Below are 23749 nucleotides of genomic sequence, written 5' to 3'. Positions count from 1 at the left end.
TCTCCAAATGGGAACGTCTGATTTCTGAACATTGAAAACACCAACAGGAACCACTGGAGCTTTACTTTACAGGTACAGACATCCTCGACATCAAACTAAGTCTGAAAACACAAACTTGGGGAGGGCCCCATAGATGTGCCACAGCTTTCAAGATGATATCTATCACTATCAAGGTTTTGCCGCATATTCTAACTGCATGGGAATTTAGTCAATTCAGTCATCGTTTTTGACTGGGCCGAAAGACAATTCACCACTTCTCTCGCTAATCAACCACTTCTTTACCCGCTTGCACAGCGTGTGCATGAATAAAGAAGAAGAGCAGGCAGCTCCTCTCGCAGACATAACTGAAGTCTCTCCCTTTTCGAATAAAAGGCTGGAGATTCCTTTGGAGAATACAGAGAGAGAAACCATGGTAAAGGAACTCAAAGGATGTTTTGAATACGATCACCAGCGGGTCAAAATGGGCCTTGGGGGAACAGAGAGAACCTAAGAGCCTTGTGGCACTATTGTTTTATAAGAACCTCACACAGACACAAAGAGAGGAGACACAAAGGAGAGAGAGGAGACACAAAGGAGAGAGAGGGGAGACATAGATACTGTGGCTCTCCTCCTCAGCAGTCACAGTCAGATACAGCAGAGAGCGAGGAAAAGAGTGAGAGTGAGAGAGAGAAAGAGAGACAGTGAGAGAGAGAGAGAGAGAATGAATTGATAGAGAGAAGGACACAGAGAGAGGGAAAGACAGAGAGACAGAGAAAGGGACAGAGAGAGAGAGACAGAGATAGACAGAGAGAGAGAGAGAAAAGAGCCGTTAAATTCTACAACCACCTAAAAGGAAGCGATTCCCAAACCTTCCATAACAAAGCCATCACCTACAGAGAGATGAACCTGGAGAAGAGTCCCCTAAGCAAGCTGGTCCTAGGGCTCTGTTCACAAACACAAACACACCCCACAGAGCCCCAGGACAACAGCACAATTAGACCCAACCAAATCATGAGAAAACAAAAAGATAATTACTTGACACATTGGAAAGAATTAACAAAAAAACAGAGCAAACTAGAATGCTATTTGGCCCTAAACAGAGAGTACACAGTGGCAGAATACCTGACCACTGTGACTGACCCAAACTTAAGGAAAGCTTTGACTATGTACAGACTCAGTGAGCATAGCCTTGCTATTGAGAAAGGCCGCCGTAGGCAGACATGGCTCTCAAGAGAAGACAGGCTATGTGCTCACTGCTCACAAAATGAGGTGGAAACTGAGCTGCACTTCCTAACCTCCTGCCAAATGTATGACCATATTAGAGACACATATTTCCCTCAGATCACACAGACCCACAAAGAATTCGAAAACAAATCCAATTTTGATAAACTCCCATGTCTACTGGGTGAAATTCCACAGTGTGCCATCATAGCAGCAAGATTTGTGACCTGTTGCCACAAGAAAAGGGCAACCAGTGAAGAACAAACACCATTGTAAATACAACCCATATTTATGCTTATTTATTTTCCCTTGTGTACTTTAACCATTTGTACATTGTTACAACACTGTATATATACAATATGACATTTGTGATGTCTTTATTGTTTTGAAACTTCTGTATGTGTAATGTTTACTGTTACTTTTTATTGTTCATTTAACTTTTGTATATTATCTACCTCACTTGCTTTGGCAATGTTAACACATGTTTCCCATGCCAATAAAGCCCCTTGAATTTAATTTAATTGAATTGAAAGAGAGAGAGAGAGACAGATAGAGGGAATTAATTGAATTGATAGAGACAGACAGAGAGACAGAGAGACAGAGAGAGACAGAGAGAGAGACAGAGACAGAGAGACAGAGAGAGAGAAAGATAATTAATTTAATTGATAGAGAGGACAGGGAGAGAGGGAAAGACAGAAAGACAGAGATACAGAGAGAGAGACAGAGAGAGAGACAGAGACAGACAGAGAGAGAGACAGAGACAGACAGAGAGAGAGACAGAGAGAGACACAGAGAGAGAGACAGAGAGACAGACAGCGAGAGAGACAGAGAGAGAGCGAGACAGAGAGAGACAGAGAAACAGAGAGACTGAGAAACAGAGAGACAGACAGAGAAAGAGACAGAGAGACGGAGACAGAGAGAGATTATGAATTTAATTGATAGAGAGAAGGACAGGGAGAGAGGGAAAGACAGAGAGACAGAGATACAGAGACAGACAGAGGGAGAGACAGACAGAGAGAGATACAGAAAGAGAGAGACAGAGAGAGACGCTCAGTCAACCGCCAAGCGCTCAGTCAGCAGAAACAGATAGAGCAGCATGCTCATTCAAGTCCACACCAAGAGTAACAGAGAATGAAGTCAGAAACTCAAACAGGAAGTAACTGTGGTAAGGACTGTTCAACGCTGGTCTGACCAATCGGAATCCATGCTGCAAGACTGTTTTGATAACACGGACTGGGATATGTTCCGGGTTGCCTCTGAGAATAACATTGACATATACACTGACATGGTGACTTAGTTCATCAGGAAGTGTATAGGGGATGTTGTTCCCACTGTGACTATTAAAACTTACCCAAACCAAAAAACGTGGATAGATTGCAGCATTCGTGCAAAACTGAAAGTGTGCGCATTTAACCATGGCAAGGTGACTGGGAATACGATTGAATACAAACAGTGCAGTTAATCCCTTTGTAAGGCAATCAAACAGGCAAAACGTCAGTACAGAGACAAAGTTGAGTCCCAGTTCAATGGCTCAGACAGTTCAATGGCTCAGACACGAGACGTATGTGGCAGGGTTTACAGACAATCACGGATTATAAAGGGAAAACCAGCCACATCGCGGACACCAACGTCTTCCTCCCGGACAAGCTAAACACCTTCTTCGCCCGCTTCGAGGGAAACACAGTGTTACCGACGCGGACAACTCCCGAGGATTGTGGGCTCTCATTCTCCGTGGCCAACGTGAGTAAGACATTTAAGCGTGTTAACCCTCGCAAGGCATTTCACTACACCCGTAATAACATCTGCTAAATACAGTATGTGTATGTGACCAATAAAATTGTATTTGATTTGATTTGATGAGAGGAGCCAGGGGGTGGAGTAACAGAGAATGAGAGGAACCAGGGGGTGGAGTAACAGAGAATGAGAGGAAGCAGGGGGTGGAGTAACAGAGAATGAGAGGAGCCAGGGGGTGGAGTAACAGAGAATGAGAGGAACCAGGGGGTGGAGTAACAGAGAATGAGAGGAGCCAGGGGGTGGAGTAACAGAGAATGAGAGGAGCCAGGGGGTGGAGTAACAGAGAATGATAGGAACCAGGGGGTGGAGTAACAGAGAATGAGAGGAGCCAGGGGGTGGAGTAACAGAGAATGAGAGGAGCCAGGGGGTGGAGTAACAGAGAATGAGAGGAGCCAGGGGGTGGAGTAACAGAGAATGAGAGGAGCCAGGGGGTGGAGTAACAGAGAATGAGAGGAGCCAGGGGGTGGAGTAACAGAGAATGAGAGGAGCCAGGGGGTGGAGTAACAGAGAATGAGAGGAACCAGGGGGTGGAGTAACAGAGAATGAGAGGAGCCAGGGGGTGGAGTAACAGAGAATGAGAGGAGCCAGGGGGTGGAGTAACAGAGAATGAGAGGAGCCAGGGGGTGGAGTAACAGAGAATGAGAGGAGCCAGGGGGTGGAGTAACAGAGAATGAGAGGAACCAGGGGGTGGAGTAACAGAGAATGAGAGGAGCCAGGGGGTGGAGTAACAGAGAATGAGAGGAACCAGGGGGTGGAGTAACAGAGAATGAGAGGAGCCAGGGGGTGGAGTAACAGAGAATGAGAGGAGCCAGGGGGTGGAGTAACAGAGAATGAGAGGAGCCAGGGGGTGGAGTAACAGAGAATGAGAGGAACCAGGGGGTGGAGTAACAGAGAATGAGAGGAGCCAGGGGGTGGAGTAACAGAGAATGAGAGGAGCCAGGGGGTGGAGTAACAGAGAATGAGAGGAACCAGGGGGTGGAGTAACAGAGAATGAGAGGAACCAGGGGGTGGAGTAACGGAGAATGAGAGGAACCAGTGGGTGGAGTAACAGAGAATGAGAGGAAGCAGGGGGTGGATGGTGGATAGAACAGGGGTACTGGACTATGACGGATTGCAGGGTTGGAGGAGAGGTATGGAGATATGGAGGAAGGAAGGACGGAAGGAGAGAGGGAGTGAGGGAGGGATGGAAGGAGGACATCAGTCTGCCACCCTGAATGTGATTGATCATCATAGTCCCTCCTGGTTCCAAACTCCGGTGCCGCCTCCTCCGGTACCTCCTCCTCCGGTGAACCGCGGCATTATGGGACAAGTGAGGGAGTCCACGGGGAGCTGAGCCTCGATGAGCATGCCCACACCTTGACTTGCATGCTCTACGGACACACACACATATGCATGCACACAAACACACACCCATCATCAGGAACGACGTTGTGCACTGACACGGAAAGTAATTGACCTCATTTATGAACCATCATGGCCATAAATAATTGAAGCTTGCGATTCACACGACAATGGAACTCGGTTCCCTAGTGAGGGAGAAAGAGAAGGAGAGAGGGAATGAGAGGGAACGAGAGACGAAGGACAGGAGACGGAAAAATCGATGGGAGTGTGACGGTAATAAAGGAATAGCATGAGGCACAAATCATCACAGCCGATTAGCCCATTTCATCCCAAATGGAACCCTATTCCCTATATAGTGTTCCCTATTCCTCGTGAGCCCTAGTCAGAAGTAGTGCACTATAAAGGGAATAGGGAGCCATTTGGGATGCAGCTGTGGTCGTCACCACAGGGCAGTGTTACCGGCATTCTAATGCCCTCTAATATCCTGCTAATGGTGCTACTGTAACTCAGAGACCACACTCTCCTTATGGATACCTTATTACCATTCAACCCTAGGGACCCCTGTCCTTAATTGCAGACCGTAGCCACAGAGCTGGTAAAAGACAGTGCTGTACCCTATCGATCACTCCAATGTGAGGACATTAGTACCCTGAATCAAAGATACAGCCAAAATGTGGAATTAACGGGAAAGCAATACTGTAAAACTTAGCTCACAGTTTTATAAGAATGACACAAAACGATGCGTTGACCGGTCATAAAGCAGTACCCTTGGCGCCACCTTGGGTCACACAGTGATGCGCTATGGGCCCTAGGTGATAGTAGTGCACTACATAGGGAATAGGGTGCCATTTTGGACGCAGAAATTCCTTCTGGAGTGTCAAATATGAAGTCAGATACCTGCCAGAAGGTTGGAAGCACGCAATGTTAGAATCGTAAATAAGTCTAGGCATAATGTTATGTTGACAATGTTGGTTTTTACCTTTGCAATTCTATTTTACACCTTGACATATTTACGACTCCAAAGTAACGTTAGTTATGAATCCAACTTAAATGTGCGTTCAACATTTTGGCAGTAATCTGACTCCGTAGTAAAGCTTCCAGAAAGGAAACCTGAAGAGTGTATGATGGGAAATGTATAATGGATCCTGCTCTCTCTCGCAGGCGATTGGTTACAGAGGAAATCCATTTGAAGTGGGCTAATGATCCAGACCCTGGCTGGCCTGCTAGCTCTCCCTCTTCCTCTCGCCCTCCTCCTCCTCCTCCTCAGTAAGGAGACTCTTTCTTTATGTCCCTGATAAAACTCCAGAGTAATGATTTCCCCCACTGGTGCCAGGCAGCGGGGTACAGATAACATGCTCTGGCTCTCTTCCTCCTCCTCTCTTCTTCTTCTTCTCCTCCTCCTCCACCTCTCCTCCTCTCCTCTCTCCCTGGTCTTCAATTTATCTACTCCTGTCCCATGCTGAGAGGGAAAGAGAGAGAGAGAGAGAGAGAGAGATAGAGATAGAGAGAGAGAGAGAGAGAGAGAGAGAGAGAGAGAGAGAGGGAGAGAGAGAGAGAGAGAGAGAGAGAGAGAGGGGCGAGTGGAGAGGGGAGAGACAGTGAAGGAGAGCAGGAATGAGATCAGCTTTCCCTCCCCACTCAGATAGCTATTGACCGGCCCGTCCCAGCCAAGCAGGGGTTTCTTATCTGTGGTTTTCTTTTCTTTCAATTGGGGGAAATTAGAGAGGAGCAGAGGCCAGCATGACTGTATCATCTGGCCCTGATCTCTCACTTGCTTTCCTCAAAACCACAGTAGAGGACATACCTGCCTGGGGCCAGAACTTGGGCCACCTAGTTTGCTAGAAAGCGGAGGAATTCCATGTTGTTGTGATTTGCTACTTCACGACCACAACAATACATCACGCGAAGCAGCCTTGTGTCTGTATGAGTGTCCATGATTGAGTCTTTGAATGAAGAGACGGAGATAAAACTGTCCAGTTTGAATCATAAACAATGCTAGACAACAGGAGGGTAATTCCTTCCAGGTTGGAAACGAACTGAGACTTTGTACTCTTCCATTATGTCTTTCTGGAGAAGTGGAAGCTTGGCTGATAAATTAAACAGCTGTAGAGATGTCACATTCCCCCGGTGAGTCCTCCCGCTTCTCACATAATCCATTTGTTCTGCTCAAACAGGCCCGTACGTGTGCTGGGAAAGGTGACAGTATCTTCCTGCTGTGTGTGTACCAAGACTGCTGCCATATAAAACGACAATGAGCTCTTCTTCTTCTTTGGCTACATGGAATGTCACGATACTCCTCAAATTCCCGCAGCTGGAAGACAAGTTATTGGCTATGAAGTGAAGTGAGTAAGAGAAAGAGTGAGAGACAGAAAGAAGGGAATACACATAAAGGGAAAAATAAAAGAGACCCGGAGAAAGAAATAGAGAGAGAGAGAGAGAGAGAGAGAGAGAGAGAGAGAGAGACAGAGACAGAGAGAGAGACAGAGAGAGACAGAGAGAGACAGAGAGAGACAGAGACAGAGACAGAGACAGAGACAGAGAGAGAGAGAGAGACAGAGAGAGACAGAGAGAGAGACAGAGAGAGAGACAGAGAGAGACAGAGAGAGACAGAGAGAGACAGAGAGAGACAGAGACAGAGACAGAGAGAGAGAGAGAGAGAGAGAGAGAGAGAGAGAGAGAGAGAGAGAGAGAGAGAGAGAGAGAGAGAGAGAGAGAGAGGGAGAGAGAGACAGAGAGACAGAGACAAAGAGACAAAGAGACAGGGACAGAGAGAGAGAGAGAGAGCGTCCAGCTTTTTTTTCTCCGTCCACTTTAACTGGTGACATGTGACTAACTATTCACAGAGGAGGAAACCAAATAAAGGTCCTTCCTCGTGCTATGTCACTTCAGTGGCATGCCTTTCAGGTTCTGTAGTAAACCTTTGGTGGACAAGACAGCCTATCTCTCTAACTTCACCTGCTTTTCAAGCCAATATGAAAATGTGTGAGGAACATTGTTGCCCCAGAGGTCACTGTGTATAATGTCACATAGGTGTTATGACTTTAATCTAAATGTACATCTGACCCACATGGTTTCCAGCCCAGTGTAAGTGACATTCATCATCGTCATCACCATCATCATCATGGTCTCCCACTGACCTTTCTCGTCCACTCTCTCCTCCACGTTCTCGTCCACTCTCTCCTCCACCCACCACCAACCATCATCATCACGGTCTCCCACTGACCTGAGTTCTCGTCCACCCACCATCAACCATCATCATCATTGTCTCCCACTGACCTGAGTTCTCGTCCACTCACCACCAACCATCATCATCACGGTCTCCCACTGACCTGAGTTCTCGTCCACCCACCACCAACCATCATCATCATTGTCTCCCACTGACCTTTCTCATCCACTCTCTCCTCCACGTTCTCGTCCACTCTCTCCTCCACCCACCACCAACCATCATCATCACTGTCTCCCACTGACCTGAGTTCTCGTCCACTCTCTCCTCCACCGTATGGTCCTTCTGGTGAACCCATTCACTGTTGCACTTGAAGTAAATCTGAGTGGCGGGCGTGGCCTTGCAATAGAGATTGACTGGTTTGTTCTTGACGATGTACGCCTCCTCGGGCTCCATCAGGAAGTGGGGGAGAGGCTCCGGGGGGTCCGAGGGAAAGGTCTCGGGCAGCTCTCCCAACCCCAGAAAGTCATCCTCATCTCTCACTGCAGAGAGAGAGAGAGAGAGAGAGAGAGAGAGAGAGAGAGAGAGAGAGAGAGAGAGAGAGAGAGAGAGACAGAGACAGAGACAGAGACAGAGACAGAGACAGAGACAGAGAGACAGAGAGAGAGATTAAGCCGTATACTAAATATCAGCATTATGATAAATATGTTAGACAATTCCCCAAATCCTATTAAATTAACAACAATTGTATCTTCTTCACATTTTATTGAGAAATAGTAATTGTAACGGAAAAGCTTCCTTTCATGATCAGCTCTGACATTTTCGCTGATGAAGGTTCTAGAAGGTTCTACAAAAGATTCAGCAGAGATACTAGTGGCTTTGTCTCCAGTGATTATGGTAATGTTAGGGCTAGTGTTATTATTTGGGAAGTGTGTTTCCATAGCTAGGCCTGACACAGGACTTGTGAGAATCAACAATAACAGTGGAATAACAGCGGTTGTCAAACTAGGGGTCGCAACCCCATGTGTGGCCGCCTGATATGAAAATGGGGTCGTGGGAGAATTTCCAAAATCCTGAAGAAAAAAAATAGATACAAACCAAAATATATTACATTCTAATATCGTCTTTGTATCTCAAAATCATTGAAATGTGGTTTTAACTTAAAAACTCTAAATGAAAATGATTCAAATCTAAAACATCTAATTCAACCAGAGAGCGCCCTTAGATCATGGGAAAAGGCCGCACTTGACCGTTGCACTTGAATCATTCCCATGGTGAATGGCTAGGCCTGCTACGCTATGAATCCACACATCTTATATTTGACAATTGTAATGCTTGTCGTTGGAATGAGGTGAGGACCAAAGCGCAGCGTGGTAAGTGTCCATATTCAATTTAATAACTGGACACTAAGAATACAAAAATAACAATGTGAATGATACAAAATGAAAAAACGAAACAGTCCCGTATGGTGAAAACACAGACACAGGAAAACAACCACCCACAAAACACAAAGGAAAACAGGCTACCTAAATATGGCTCCCAATCAGAGACAACGACTGACACCTGCCTCTGATTGAGAACCATACTAGGCCAAACACATAGAAACAGACAACCTAGACATACAACATAGAATGCCCACCCACATCACACACTGACCAAACAAAACATAGAAACATACAAAGCAATCTATGGTCAGGGCGTGACAACAATCTTATATTTCACACCGAGGCTTGGTGGTTATCGAGGGGGAGTGTTGGAAAGATGTTTCACATTGACAGAGAAACTGCTGTCATTCACAATGAATGTAAAAAAAACAAACATAATTTGTTGACTTTCCGTGTAATGAAAAGAAAATGTGACATATTTGGGAAACTGAATGAACTGAACGCAATAATGCAGATGAGTGACAGTGGATTCAGAGGAAATCATTCTTATTGGAGAGAGTGTTTCAGAAGCGAACCCTTCCCTCGGCTGGGCATGTTTCTAACAGAAAACAGCATCCGTAAATGTCTGACACGTGTGATGACTGCTCACCTCCAACGCTTGGAAGAGCACTTTGGTACCTACTTCCCGATCCATTTGACTGTGATCCTGGCTCAGTTGACATGCAGGTAAGCAGCGGTGGAAAAAGTACTCAATTGTCATACTTGAGTAAAAGCACCTTAATAGAAAATGACTGAAGTAAAAGTGAAAGTCACCCAGTAAAATACTACTTTAGTAAAAGTCTAAAACTATTCGGTTTCAAATATACCTAAGTATAAAAAGTAAATGTAATTGCTAAAATAAACTTAAGTATATTTAAAATTCCTAATATTAAGCAAATCATTAACAAATGACACATTTGTGTTTAGTAAGTCCGCCAGATCAGAGGCAGCAGAGATGACCAGGGATGTACTCTTGGTAAGTGTCCTATCCTGTAGTACCGGCAGTAGTTTTGGGGAAATATATGGAGTAAAAAGTGTATCATTTTCTTTAGGAATGTAGTGAAGTAAAAGTAAAAGTTGTCAAAAATATAAATAGTTAAGTAAACTACACATACCCCCCCAAAAATGACTTAAGTAGTACTTTAAAGTATTTTTACTTCAGTACTTTACACTACTGCCGGTAAGTGAAAATAAACACCTGATTGATCTGTCACATGACCGAATTCGGGCAGACAACGCATTCACGGGTCACTGAGGAGTTTTGGTTCCTCACTCAAAGGGAACACACTGCCGTCTCCCTCTGAGCATTTAAACTCATGGTACCCTTCGCCAGCTCATATCTGTGTGAAGCTGAATTCAGTGCTCTCATTACAACCGAATATTGATCCAGGTTGGATGTGACAGCAGAGACTAGGTGCGCACTGTGGACCACGCCCCCCTGACTTTGAGAAGCTCCGACACGACATGCATCCAGCACACCCATCTCATTAGTGGTGGTGAGATAAGAGACATTATGTCAGACACATTTACAATTGACTGTCATAGCCCCACATTAAAAGTACAGAATGTGAGGGTGAGTTGAGAAGACAATCAGAAATACTGTTAGAATGTTTATCAAATAACTGCCATAGCCCCAAATAAAAAAGTTAACATTGGCTGTTAATTACATATTTTTTTTCACATGGTTGGGGTCTCGAGCATTTTACAAAATGGGGTCATGGGCCCAAAAAGTTTGGGAGCCGATGTGTTAAACCATGTTCATAGTTAGCCATTGTTATGTAAATATCTCCCGAAAGGTTCCAGTGGACTCAAGACAGAGCAGGTCAACCAAGGCCATGCCCCAGTGAGTCACTGGACCTTGACCATGGTGGAGGAAAACACTAGTCTGAAGCTTTTCGGTAAAACTCCAGGGACAATCGCCAATGAAAATGATCCTTAAGTGTTCTCTAAACTCATTCTAAACGCCTCTAATATCTCTGAAATCTTTCCCTCCATTTTCAACAAAACGCCCACCACTGGCTCCCCCAATCAGCATAGGTCACAGAGTGGGTTGTTACGAGAGTCAGTGATTCACCAAAGCTCTGAAGAATTCCAGGCGACGTACATACATGAGTGTTCTGACAACAAATCTGCGTCCCAAATAGCACTCTATTCACCATTCCCTCTACAGTGCACTACTTTTGGGCTCTCTGGTCAAAAGTAGTGCACTATATAGGCAATAGGGTGCCATTTGGGACTTAAACCCTTGATGTATGTACTCTTAGCTGTGCTTATGCTCTACCCTGTAATTTCCTTGTGCTTCGTCATTGGGCCAGGTCTCATTAGGCTCCACTATAGCTCCCTCTTCTCACCTGGAGTCTGTCATCCAGTTTGTCAACCAGTCTGTCAACTAGGCTTCTAACTCACCGAGACATTTAGCCGTCGTATGGAGCTCTGGAACTCAGGATCTCATTTTTCTCAACACTAAAGCTCCAGCTTCAAGTCCTTATCCCTCTTTGAATGCTGGGCACCCAAGGCGTTCAGGGCGTTTAGTATGCACGTTAAAAAAAACAAGCCGGTTAAGAAAAACGACTTCTGCTCGAATAAATAAGAAAAATATGAAAAGGTTTGGAGTTGGTTTTATTTGTTTTGAAACATAATGAAGTTATTTTTGTAACACATTTTCTTCCGTTTTTCTCTCTCACTTTGGCTAATTCCCGCTCTCTTTTAAACCCATTCTCACCCCTCATCTGTCATTCCCTGAGCGGGATGGGTCCATTGCTCAAAAGCGACAGGCCTAAATTATTGATTGGCACATGAAACTGGATCGTGAGAGGGGGACGGCTCATTCGTCAGACGTGGCAGCTTTATCACTCTGTGTAATTCACCCCTGTCCTGCTCTCCTCCTATCCTCCATCCCTCCTTCCCCTAGTCCTCCCCAAGCCAAGTGCCTCTGACAGGGCTGCCAGTCTAGGCTGACTGGGTGACTTACTGAGCAGTACAGGCAGTCAAAGGACACACACACACATACAGAATGTCCTAAAGATGTGATCATCAATAGAGTTCCTGGAGGCAGACAGATTGCAGAAAACAGAGAAGAGCAGAGAACAGGAAGGCCTCTAAAGGCATGGTAGTAAACAGAGAACAGGGAGGGCCTCTAAAGGCATGGTAGTAAACAGAGAACAGGGAGGGCCCCTAAAGGCATGGTAGTAAACAGAGAACAGGGAGGGCCCCTAAAGGCATGGTAGTAAATAGAGAACAGGGAGGGCCCCTAAAGGCATGGTAGTAAACAGAGAACAGGGAGGGCCCCTAAAGGCATGGTAGTAAACAGAGAACAGGGAGGGCCCCTAAAGGCATGGTAGTAAACCGAGAACAGGAAGGCCCCCTAAAGGCATGGTAGTAAACAGAGAACAGGGAGGGCCCCTAAAGGCATGGTAGTAAATAGAGAACAGGGAGGGCCCCTAAAGGCATGGTAGTAAATAGAGAACAGGGAGGGCCCCTAAAGGCATGGTAGTAAATAGAGAACAGGGAGGGCCCCTAAAGGCATGGTAGTAAACAGAGAACAGGGAGGGCCCCTAAAGGCATGGTAGTAAACAGAGAACAGGGAGGGCCCCTAAAGGCATGGTAGTAAACAGAGAACAGGGAGGGCCCCTAAAGGCATGGTAGTAAACAGAGAACAGGGAGGGCCCCTAAAGGCATGGTAGTAAATAGAGAACAGGGAGGGCCCCTAAAGGCATGGTAGTAAATAGAGAACAGGAGGGCCCCTAAAGGCATGGTAGTAAACAGAGAACAGGGAGGGCCCCTAAAGGCATGGTAGGAAATAGAGAACAGGAAGGGCCCCTAAAGGCATGGTAGTAAATAGAGAACAGGGAGGGCCCCTAAAGGCATGGTAGTAAATAGAGAACAGGAGGGCCCCTAAAGGCATGGTAGTAAACAGAGAACAGGGAGGGCCCCTAAAGGCATGGTAGTAAATAGAGAACAGGAAGGGCCCCTAAAGGCATGGTAGTAAATAGAGAACAGGGAGGGCCCCTAAAGGCATGGTAGTAAATAGAGAACAGGGAGGGCCCCTAAAGGCATGGTAGTAAATAGAGAACAGGGAGGGCCCCTAAAGGCATGGTAGTAAATAGAGAACAGGAAGGGCCCCTAAAGGCATGGTAGTAAATAGAGAACAGGGAGGGCCCCTAAAGGCATGGTAGTAAATAGAGAACAGGGAGGGCCCCTAAAGGCATGGTAGTAAATAGAGAACAGGGAGGGCCCCTAAAGGCATGGTAGTAAACAGAGAACAGGGAGGGCCCCTAAAGGCATGGTAGTAAACAGAGAACAGGAAGGCCCCTAAAGGCATGGTAGTAAACAGAGAACAGGAAGGCCTCTAAAGGCATGGTAGTAAACAGAGAACAGGGAGGGCCCCTAAAGGCATGGTAGTAAACAGAGAACAGGGAGGGCCTCTAAAGGCATGGTAGTAAACAGAGAACAGGAAGGCCTCTAAAGGCATGGTAGTAAACAGAGAACAGGGAGGGCCTCTAAAGGCATGGTAGTAAACAGAGAACAGGAAGGCCTCTAAAGGCATGGTAGTAAACAGAGAACAGGGAGGGCCTCTAAAGGCATGGTAGTAAACAGAGAACAGGGAGGGCCTCTAAAGGCATGGTAGTAAACAGAGAACAGGAAGGCCTCTAAAGGCAAGGTAGTAAACAGAGAACAGGAAGGCCTCTAAAGGCATGGTAGTAAACAGAGAACAGGAAGGCCCCCTAAAGGCATGGTAGTAAACAGAGAACAGGGAGGGCCCCTAAAGGCATGGTAGTAAACAGAGAACAGGAAGGCCTCTAAAGGCATGGTAGTAAACAGAGAACAGGGAGGGCCCCTAAAGGCATGGTAGTAAACAGAGAACAGGGAGGGCCCCTAAAGGCATGGTAGTAAACAGAGAACAGGAAGGCCTCTAAAGGCATGGTAGTAAACAGAGAACAGGGAGGGCCCCTAAAGGCATGGTAGTAAACAGAGAACAGGAAGGCCTCTAAAGGCATGGTAGTAAACAGAGAACAGGGAGGGCCCCTAAAGGCATGGTAGTAAACAGAGAACAGGAAGGCCTCTAAAGGCATGGTAGTAAACAGAGAACAGGGAGGGCCCCTAAAGGCATGGTAGTAAACAGAGAACAGGGAGGGCCCCTAAAGGCATGGTAGTAAACAGAGAACAGGAAGGCCTCTAAAGGCATGGTAGTAAACAGAGAACAGGGAGGGCCCCTAAAGGCATGGTAGTAAACAGAGAACAGGGAGGGCCCCTAAAGGCATGGTAGTAAACAGAGAACAGGGAGGGCCCCTAAAGGCATGGTAGTAAATAGAGAACAGGGAGGGCCCCTAAAGGCATGGTAGTAAATAGAGAACAGGGAGGGCCCCTAAAGGCATGGTAGTAAACAGAGAACAGGGAGGGCCCCTAAAGGCATGGTAGTAAATAGAGAACAGGGAGGGCCCCTAAAGGCATGGTAGTAAATAGAGAACAGGGAGGGCCCCTAAAGGCATGGTAGTAAATAGAGAACAGGGAGGGCCCCTAAAGGCATGGTAGTAAACAGAGAACAGGAAGGCCTCTAAAGGCATGGTAGTAAACAGAGAACAGGGAGGGCCCCTAAAGGCATGGTAGTAAACAGAGAACAGGAAGGCCTCTAAAGGCATGGTAGTAAACAGAGAACAGGGAGGGCCCCTAAAGGCATGGTAGTAAATAGAGAACAGGGAGGGCCCCTAAAGGCATGGTAGTAAACAGAGAACAGGAAGGCCTCTAAAGCCATGGTAGTAAACAGTCCATAACTCCTCTCTACCGCTGTGCCATCATCCCATCACAGCAATAGTAGCATTAAGTAGAGCTATACTACAGTCCCTGTGACCACTTCAATAACATATATGATCTTCCTATATGAACTTCAAGCTGGGGCCACCCATACAAAAATATTCAGTATAAACACATGATTGAATGTCACTTTGGATAAAAACGTCTACTAAATGGGATATATTTGATATACAGTGCATATATTTTTTATTATTTTTTTGCAAAAACAAAGTGTAATTTCTAAGGATTATAGACATCAGTAGTTTAGTTATTACATTGGTCAACTACCTGGTAAATACATTGATATTAATACTTTTGGAATTTCTTCTGTGATGAGGTGCTTTCAGTATATGCAGTAGTTGATTCATGAATATGGTTAGTATTACTGAATAGGACAATGTATGAATAAGGAAGTGTTATAGAGCATTATGGGTAATATAGTACATCATGCTACAGACAACATGGCTACATAGGACTGTAAACTAAAGGATTGCCATTTGTTCCATTCAGCCCTGAATGGTTGCGTCCCAAATCACATCCTATTCCCTATATAGTGCACTACTTTTGAGCCGAGCCCTATGGCATTTGGGACGCAGGCTAAACCTCTCACATCTACCCACACCTCTCCATCAGATTTGTGACACGACAGCAACAACACTTGACTCCTGGCACAGGAATCTCGAGTTCGCGACATAATGCTTCCCCAGAAATCTCATCTCTTCACCCTTTATCTGGAGGGGGTGAAGGGGTTGAGGGGTTTGGAGTGAAGGGGCCCCTTCTTGTGGAACACTCCCTTGATGACATATCTGGGCAGTAGTCGTGGCAGCCGTGAGGTAATGCTATCCTTATCATATCCACAGGATCAGCTGCGGCTGCAGAGCAGAACCCTGACTCTGTCCATATGAACCCTGACCCTGTCCATATGAACCCTGACTCTGTCCATATGAACCCTGACTCTGTCCATATGAACCCTGACCCTGTCCATATGAACCCTGACTCTGTCCATATGAACCCTGACCCTGTCCATATGAACCCTGACCCTGTCCATATGAACCCTGACCCTGTCCATATGAACCCTGACCCTGTCCATATGAACCCTGACCCTGTCCATATGAACCCTGACTCTGTCCATATGAACCCTGACCCTGTCCATATGAACCCTGACCCTGTCCATATGAACCCTGACTCTGTCCATATGAACCCTGACCCTGTCCATATGAACCCTGACTCTGTCCATATGAACCCTGACCCTGTCCATATGAACCCTGACCCTGTCCATATGAACCCTGACTCTGTCCATATGAACCCTGACCCTGTCCATATGAACCCTGACTCTGTCCATATGAACCCTGACTCTGTCCATATGAACCCTGACCCTGTCCATATGAACCCTGACTCTGTCCATGTGAACCCTGACTCTGTCCATATAAACCCTGACCCTGTCCATATGAACCCTGACCCTGTCCATATGAACCCTGACTCTGTCCATATGAACCCTGACCCTGTCCATATGAACCCTGACCCTGTCCATATGAACCCTGACCCTGTCCATATGAACCCTGACCCTGTCCATATGAACCCTGACTATGTCCATATGAACCCTGACCCTGTCCATATGAACCCTGACCCTGTCCATATGAACCCTGACCCTGTCCATATGAACCCTGACTCTGTCCATATGAACCCTGACCCTGTCCATATGAACCCTGACTCTGTCCATATGAACCCTGACCCTGTCCATATGAACCCTGACTCTGTCCATATGAACCCTGACCCTGTCCGTCTGTCTATCTGTGCCAGAGACTCCCACCTACCCCCAGTTATATCCCCCTCCGGGCCCAACTACCCCCACCATCCCTAAGAAAATAAAGGTAGGGTGATCGCTATCTCAAACAGACTCGCATATCTTTCTCATACAATTGCACAGACATACATTTACACAGCTACACAAATCCTATGCAAGCCAACAAAGGTAAGATTTAAGACTCCCAAGTGGCGCAGAGGTCTAAGGGACTGCATCTCAGTGCAAAAGGCGTCACTACAATCCCTGGTTCGACTCCAGTCTGTATCACAGTCCCATAGGGCGGCCCAGAGTTGTACAGGTTTGGCTGGGGTAGGCCATCATTGTAAACAATAATTTGTTCTTAACTGACTTGCCTAATTAAAAAAAAAATATATATATATATATATATATATATATATAGATGATAAATAGTAGCAGCAGCATATGTGATTAGTCAATGCAGATAGTCCGGGTATCGATTGGTTAACTATTTAACTACTTAGGGCCTTCCTCTGACACCGCCTGGTATAGAAAGAAGTCATGGATGGCAGGGAGCTTGGCCCCAGTGATGTACTGGGCCGTAGGCACAACCCTCTGTAGCGCCTTGCGGGCGGATGCCAAGCAGTTGCCATACCAAGCGGTGATGCAGCCAGTCAAGATGCTCTCAATGATGTAGAACCTTTTGAGGATCTGAGGATCCATGCTGAATATGTTAAGCCTCCTGAGGGGGAAGAGGCGTTGCCGTGCCTTCTTCACGACTATGTTGGTAATTCATGATAAATCCTTAGTGATGTGGATACTGAGGAACTTGAAGCTCTCGACCCGCTCCACTACAGACCATCGATGAGGATGGAGGCGTGCTCAGCCCTCCGTTTCCCGTAGTAAACGATCAGCTCATTTGTCTTGCTGACGTTGAGGGAGAAATTGTTGTCCTGGCAGCTCATCGTCATCGTGATCAGGCCAACCACCGACGTGTCACAAGAAAACTTAATGATGGTGTTGGAATCATGTATGGCCACACAGTTGTGGGTGTACAGGGAGTACAGAAGGGGCCTACCGCTAAGGGGCCCCTGTGTTGAGGGTCAGTGTGGCAGATGTGTTGTTGCCTACCCTCACCACCTGGGGGCGGCCCGTCAGGAAGTCCAGGATCCAGTTTCAGAGGGAGGAGTTCAGTCCCAGGGTCCTAAGCTTAATGATGAGCTTTGAGGGCACTATGGTGTTGAACGCTGAGCTGTAGTCAATTAACAACATTCTCACATAGGTGTTCCTCTTATCCAGGTGGGAGAGAGCAGTGTGGAGTGCATTAGAGACTGCGTCATCTGTTGATCTGTTGGGGCGGAATGCAAATTGGTGTGGGTCCAGGGTGTCTGGGATGATGATGTTGATGTGACCCATGACCAGCCTTTCAAAGCATTTTATGGCTACAGATGTGAGTGGTACGGGGCAAAAGTAATTTAGACAGGTTACCTTTGCATTCTTGGGCACAGGGACTATGGTGGTCTGCTTGAAACATGTAGGTATTAAAGACTAGGTCAGTTAGAGGTTGAACATATCAGTGAAGACACTAGCCAGCTGGTCAACGCATGTTCTGAGTAAGCGTCCTGGTAATCTGCCCTGCGGCCTTGTGAATATTAACTTGTTTGACAGTCTTACTCACATTGGCTAGGGAGAGCGAGATCGCACAGCCGTACGGACCAGCTGGTGCTCTCATGCATGGTTCAGTGTTGCTTGCCTCGAAGTGAGCAAAGATGGAATATAGCTCATCTGGTAGGATCGCGTCACTGGGCAGACCGCGGCTGGGTTTCATGATGCATGATAGTTTGCAAGCCCTGCCACATCCGACGAGCGTCAGAGCCGGTATAGAAGGATTCAATCTTAGTCCTGTATTGATGTTTTGACTGTTGGAGGGCTCTTCAACTGATGCGGTAAACTCAATGCTATCGGATGAATCCCGGAACATATTCCAGTCTGTGATAGCAAAATAGTCCTGTACCTTAGCATCGTACCACTTCCGTATTGAGCATGTAAATAGACAGAGCTCTTCCAGTTAGTTCTCGAGTGATTGTACGTTCGCCAATAAAACAGAGGGTAGAGGTGGTTTATTTACTCGCCGTCGTAGTCTCGTTAGGGAGCCCGCTCGTTTGCCTCTCTTGAGCCATCCCTTCCTCTTTCGAGTCCCGGGGATTAGGGCCTGGTCCGGAATGAGCAGTACATCCACATCTGCCGACTCGTCTGATGTCCAGAAGCTGTTTTCGGTCATAGGAAACGATGGCGGAGATATTATGTACAATAAAAAGTGAAGATCAGAGTAAAAAAACAGAAACAAACAGAATTGGTCAGGAGCAGGTAAAAAGGCAGCTATCCACTGCAGCGCCATCTGGGAGCTTTGGTGGCTTTTATGTGTGATGTCGTGCTTTGGCAGGAGGGCACTCGTACACACACACTCTAGCCTGTTTATGTGCAGACCGGCGTTTAACCTTCCTTTTGGTTCTTACCTTCATAGTTCCCTTCAACCTGTTCTCTGTCCTCACAGTGGCACTGATCTTTCTGTCCACACAATGTACCACACGGGACCGCCACTGAGAGCACTGCTGCTGTTGTTGTTGTGCTCTCTCCCGAAAAACTCTGCAAACGCCCTACTTCACAAGTTTGTTTTATCTAAGAATTTGTTGGACACTTCCAAACAGAGAGAAGAAAGCAGAAAGGGATATACGAGGTAAAAAATGATGCAGCCGAAAAATCAAGAAGATAACTGACGTTACAAGAGCATTAGAATGTCTTAGAAGAGTAGAGAGTTACACCTCTTTGCGTTAGTGCGGTGGGTTGTAAAAAAGAAACGGGCCAACTATTATTGATTCTGATAATGACCGTTCCTGGGGAAAGCAGGGTTAGAGCGGGGTCAGTAGTCCTCACAGGGCCTCAGGGACCCTCAGCAACATTCATGTCCAGTAGGGAAAGAGAGGAGGGCCTCTCTATGCTAGGACACTTTTAAACACACCCAGCCTGAGACGCCAGCATCCTGATGGTTTTCCCCAAATCCTGGTTGGAGGATTTACGGGATCCGGAGGGAATAAGCAGGAAATCCTGGTTGGTTTATTCCCGGGATCAGGAAGGAATAAGCAGGAAATCCTGGTTGGTATATTCCCGGGATCAGGAGGGAATAAGCAGGAAACCCTGGTCGGTATATTCCCGGGATCAGGAGGGAATAAGCAGGAAATCCTGGTTGGGAGGATTCCTGGAATCAGGAGGGATTAAGCAGGAAATCCTGGAATCCTCCAACCAGGATTCCGGGAAAACCAGGGAATTTATTGAAAGTTCCCAGAATTGTGCAACCCTAGTTAGGGTGGCAGTATATCAGAAGTCATGGAGGGAGTTATACAGTGCCTCCTTGGCCCGTTTGTAATGCATTCATGTGCGCACACACACATGCACGCTCGACACACGCACACGCCTATACACACGGGCTGCACTTTGATGTAATCTAAGGATCTTATCAGTCGCTTATCTAGAGCATCGTCTTCCCCCATCCCCGTACCCGCATTCTCACACACACACACACACACACACACACACACACACACACACACACACACACACACACACACACACACACACACACACACACACACACACACACACACACACACACACACACACACACCACCATCCAAATTCATTTACAGAATATTGGGAGTAAAATTCAGTCCATTTTGAATTCATTAATACATTCCTTTGAGAGTTCTTTGACAGTCTACACAGAGGCTCTGAGACTTTGGCAGTCTGCACAGAGGCTCCGAGACTTTGACAGTCTGCACAGAGGCTCTGAGACTTTGACAGTCTGCACAGAGCCTCTGAGACTTTGACAGTCTGCACAGAGGCTCAGAGACTTTGACAGTCTGCACAGAGGCTCTGAGACTTTGACAGTCTGCACAGAGGCTCCGAGACTTTGACAGTCTGCACAGAGGCTCCGAGTCTTTGACAGTCTGCACAGAGGCTCCGAGACTTTGACAGTCTGCACAGAGGCTCCGAGACATTGACAGTCTGCACAGAGGCTCCGAGACTTTGACAGTCTGCACAGAGGCTCCGAGACTTTGACAGTCTGCACAGAGGCTCAGAGACCATTGACAGTCTTGACAGTCTGCACATAGGCTACTGAGACTTTGACAGTCTGCACAGAGGCTCCGAGACTTTGACAGTCTGCACAGAGGCTCCCAGACTTTGACAGTCTGCACAGAGGCTACAGACACTTTGACAGTCTGCACAGAGGCTCTGAGACTTTGACAGTCTGCACAGAGGCTCCCAGACTTTGACAGTCTGCACAGAGGCTCAGACACTTTGACAGTCTGCACAGAGGCTCTGAGACTTTGACAGTCTGCACAGAGGCTCCCAGACTTAGACAGTCTGCACAGAGGCTCCGAGACTTTGACAGTCTGCACATAGGCTACGAGACTTTGACAGTCTGCACAGAGGCTCAGACACTTTGACAGAGGGAAGGAGAAAAAGCCCAGACTGACAGAATAATGAGATGAACACAGGAGATTCCAACATATTTGTATAAAGTTTTCCAACATATTCTCATTTTCTCTACAATCTAACGCTGTGTAAAATGGCCTGTTTCTGAGTGTGTACATGTAAAGTCAGAATATCTTTAACGATAAGAAGTAGAAGCTCCTTATTGAGAAGTCTGAATACAAACAGGGCTTGATCAGTCGGCTCTGGAAGGTCATGGATCTTTACATGTGCTAATAGCCCTTCGTCTATTGTACTCATATCACACACAGTGAAGACACTATACAGATCATTCCTGTCTTCAGTTGCTATGACACACAGCTGTTTAGGGGGCAGGCAAATAATGTCTGAGCTCAGTGCTATAATTCAACACTGTTCAGATCTGTAACGATGTGCGTTGAGAGTCAGGAAGCAAGTTCAGGGAGTGAGTGTTTTAATAAATAAACAAAACATAATACAAAATAAGAGACACAAACAACGCACAGACATGACACAGGAACAGAAACAAGGGGAGTGACAGATTTAGGGAAGATAATCAAGGAGGTGATGGGAGTCCAGGTGAGTGTCATGAGGCGCAGGTGCGCGAAACGATGGTGACAGGTGTGCGGGATAATCAGCAGCCTGACGACCTAGAGGCCGGAGAGGGCGTATATGTGACAAGATCCTTATTGTCACTGATCAATGGCATGTAAGTACTTGGTACCATCAGGACCTATGTGTATGTCATCTCTCATGACCGCCTGCTAACACCTTTCTCATTTAATCTACGTCAGTTTGCCAGACCAAGCTCTTGGGCAGTTAAAACCTTTCTCATTAACTGAACTGAAACCATTGGCCCGCTCAAATGGAAAGCACCAGAAAGCACATACTGGACCATAGTCCAAAACACATTTCTTCAAGTGGCTATGGAGGTGCATATTTGGTGTGCAATACTGTTTTCCATACAACCTTACAAAGCTCTCACAGAACTGTTGAACTGTTGTGACAGTGAGCCTCTCCAACCCGCTCCATTGTGATACATCTTGCACATGAGATGGTACATGCTTTGACAAAATAGGTCCAGCAATCATAATGGGCATCCTACACATGTCCCTTAAGCCAATTTTCCCATTATTGTGCATTGAAATTAGAAAACCCTGATGAGATTTTAGCAGGTAGTTGGCCTGTCTGCTTTCAGTGCATCAACTTTAAGATACATGTTTCTTAGTATTCCAGCACACCAATATTCTTCCCGACAGTAAAAACGTATTTTGCTGCCCCAGTAAGACGTAAGGGGTGGCTCTCCCATAGACACCATTGTGATATACAGCTGCGGCTGAACTTATTCTACATGAACCAGAACATTATTTGCCAGTGCGATGTCTCGCTTCCTCTTCCGTCTCTGCTGGAGCGACCATATATACAGTCATCTGGAGCGACGCCCTTGTATCGAATTTCTGTTTTGATGGGACAGCAAATGTAGTTTCATGAAACACCGGCAAAAACAAATCAGTCAATAAAATGCATGGGAATTGAAGGGAGGGCGTAGTGACTGAAAGGTAAATAATCCAATCAAACAAACAAAACCAGAAGTGAGGGCATGATGGTTGAAAATGGCCAATGAAATGAACACAATTTGAAAACTCTGCCAAACCACTTCAAGACACAACAATTCATTGGTGGGCGTTTTCTACCGGTGGTCATTTAAAAAATATATATATTCCTGTAGCTAACCATGAACAACTCCCGGAATTTCTCCTTGTCGCACCAAACCAAGGAGTCTGCAATGTTGAGTGGCGCAGCAGTCTAATGCATCACAGTGCTAGAGGCATCACTACAGACCTGGGTTTGATCCCAGGCTGTATCACAACCGGCCGTGATCGGTTGTCCCATAGGGCGGCGCACAATTGGCCCAGCGTCGTTAGGAGAGGGTTTGGCCGGGGTAGGCCGTCATTGTAAATAAGAATTTGTTCTTAATAACTGACTTGCCTAGTTAAATAAAGGTTCAAAAAACGATTCCAACAACAGCAGCAGCATCTATAGCAGACTAGCGACTGCACCGAAACGGGCGACAGATGTTTGTCGAGTAAGACGGAATGAGCTATCCGCAAGTTCAACATTGCTCAATCTAATTTTAAATCAGCATGAATTGGGCAATAAAAGCCCCACTCCTGGTCTTCTTAAATTAAACGGATTACAGCTACAGTTGCTTTGTTATCAGTTGCTCCCCAACAGTGCAGATGGAGAGTGGAGGAGCATGGCAGATTTTGAAGGTGAGTAGTCCCATAAAGACATGTAACATAGTTCTACATTTTACAATTTTCTCAAGGATTTTGATGCATACTGTACAACCATTGCTAATACACAACACTGACTCCTAAGACACAGCTGCAAATCGGTATTGGACTGAAATAGAAAGGCAGAAAGGCATAGAAAGCCCCAGACAGAGAAAGCAAAGGAATGGGACATAAAAAAGCTACAGGGACGTTGCCAGAGACACGTTAGTTTAAAAATGTAAACCAATTCCTACATTTTAAATACAGTACTGAATTTTGAAAAGTCGAGACTTGTTCCACCGATTTTAGTGTGCTTTTTTTAAGCTTTGAGATTCCAGTCTTGTTTATTGGGCAAAATAACTTATTGTCTCCTGAAATTTCACAGGCTCTGGTGAATCGGTCAAAAGAACTCTCTGCTGAAGAGAAGCAGCGCTTTGCGGGGGGCAACTGAAGACATGATGTCTGATGTGGAGACAGACCCAGAGGACCC

General features: G+C 46.3%; 1 protein-coding gene across 1 annotated transcript in view; it reads right to left on the bottom strand.

Moving 5' to 3' along the window:
* Positions 1 to 23749, bottom strand: part of unc5ca (unc-5 netrin receptor Ca) — a 285855-nt gene that overhangs the window by 151637 nt on the left and 110469 nt on the right. Inside the window, exon 2 of the mRNA XM_071404226.1 lies at positions 7804 to 8040. Within this exon, the coding sequence (XP_071260327.1) occupies positions 7804 to 8040 (237 nt within the window). The remainder of the gene's footprint in view (positions 1 to 7803; positions 8041 to 23749) is intronic.

The sequence above is a fragment of the Salvelinus alpinus genome, chromosome 5 (genome assembly GCF_045679555.1).
Source record: "Salvelinus alpinus chromosome 5, SLU_Salpinus.1, whole genome shotgun sequence".
Taxonomy (NCBI): Eukaryota; Metazoa; Chordata; class Actinopteri; order Salmoniformes; family Salmonidae; genus Salvelinus; species Salvelinus alpinus.
This window is presented reverse-complemented; position numbering and strand designations above follow the sequence as displayed.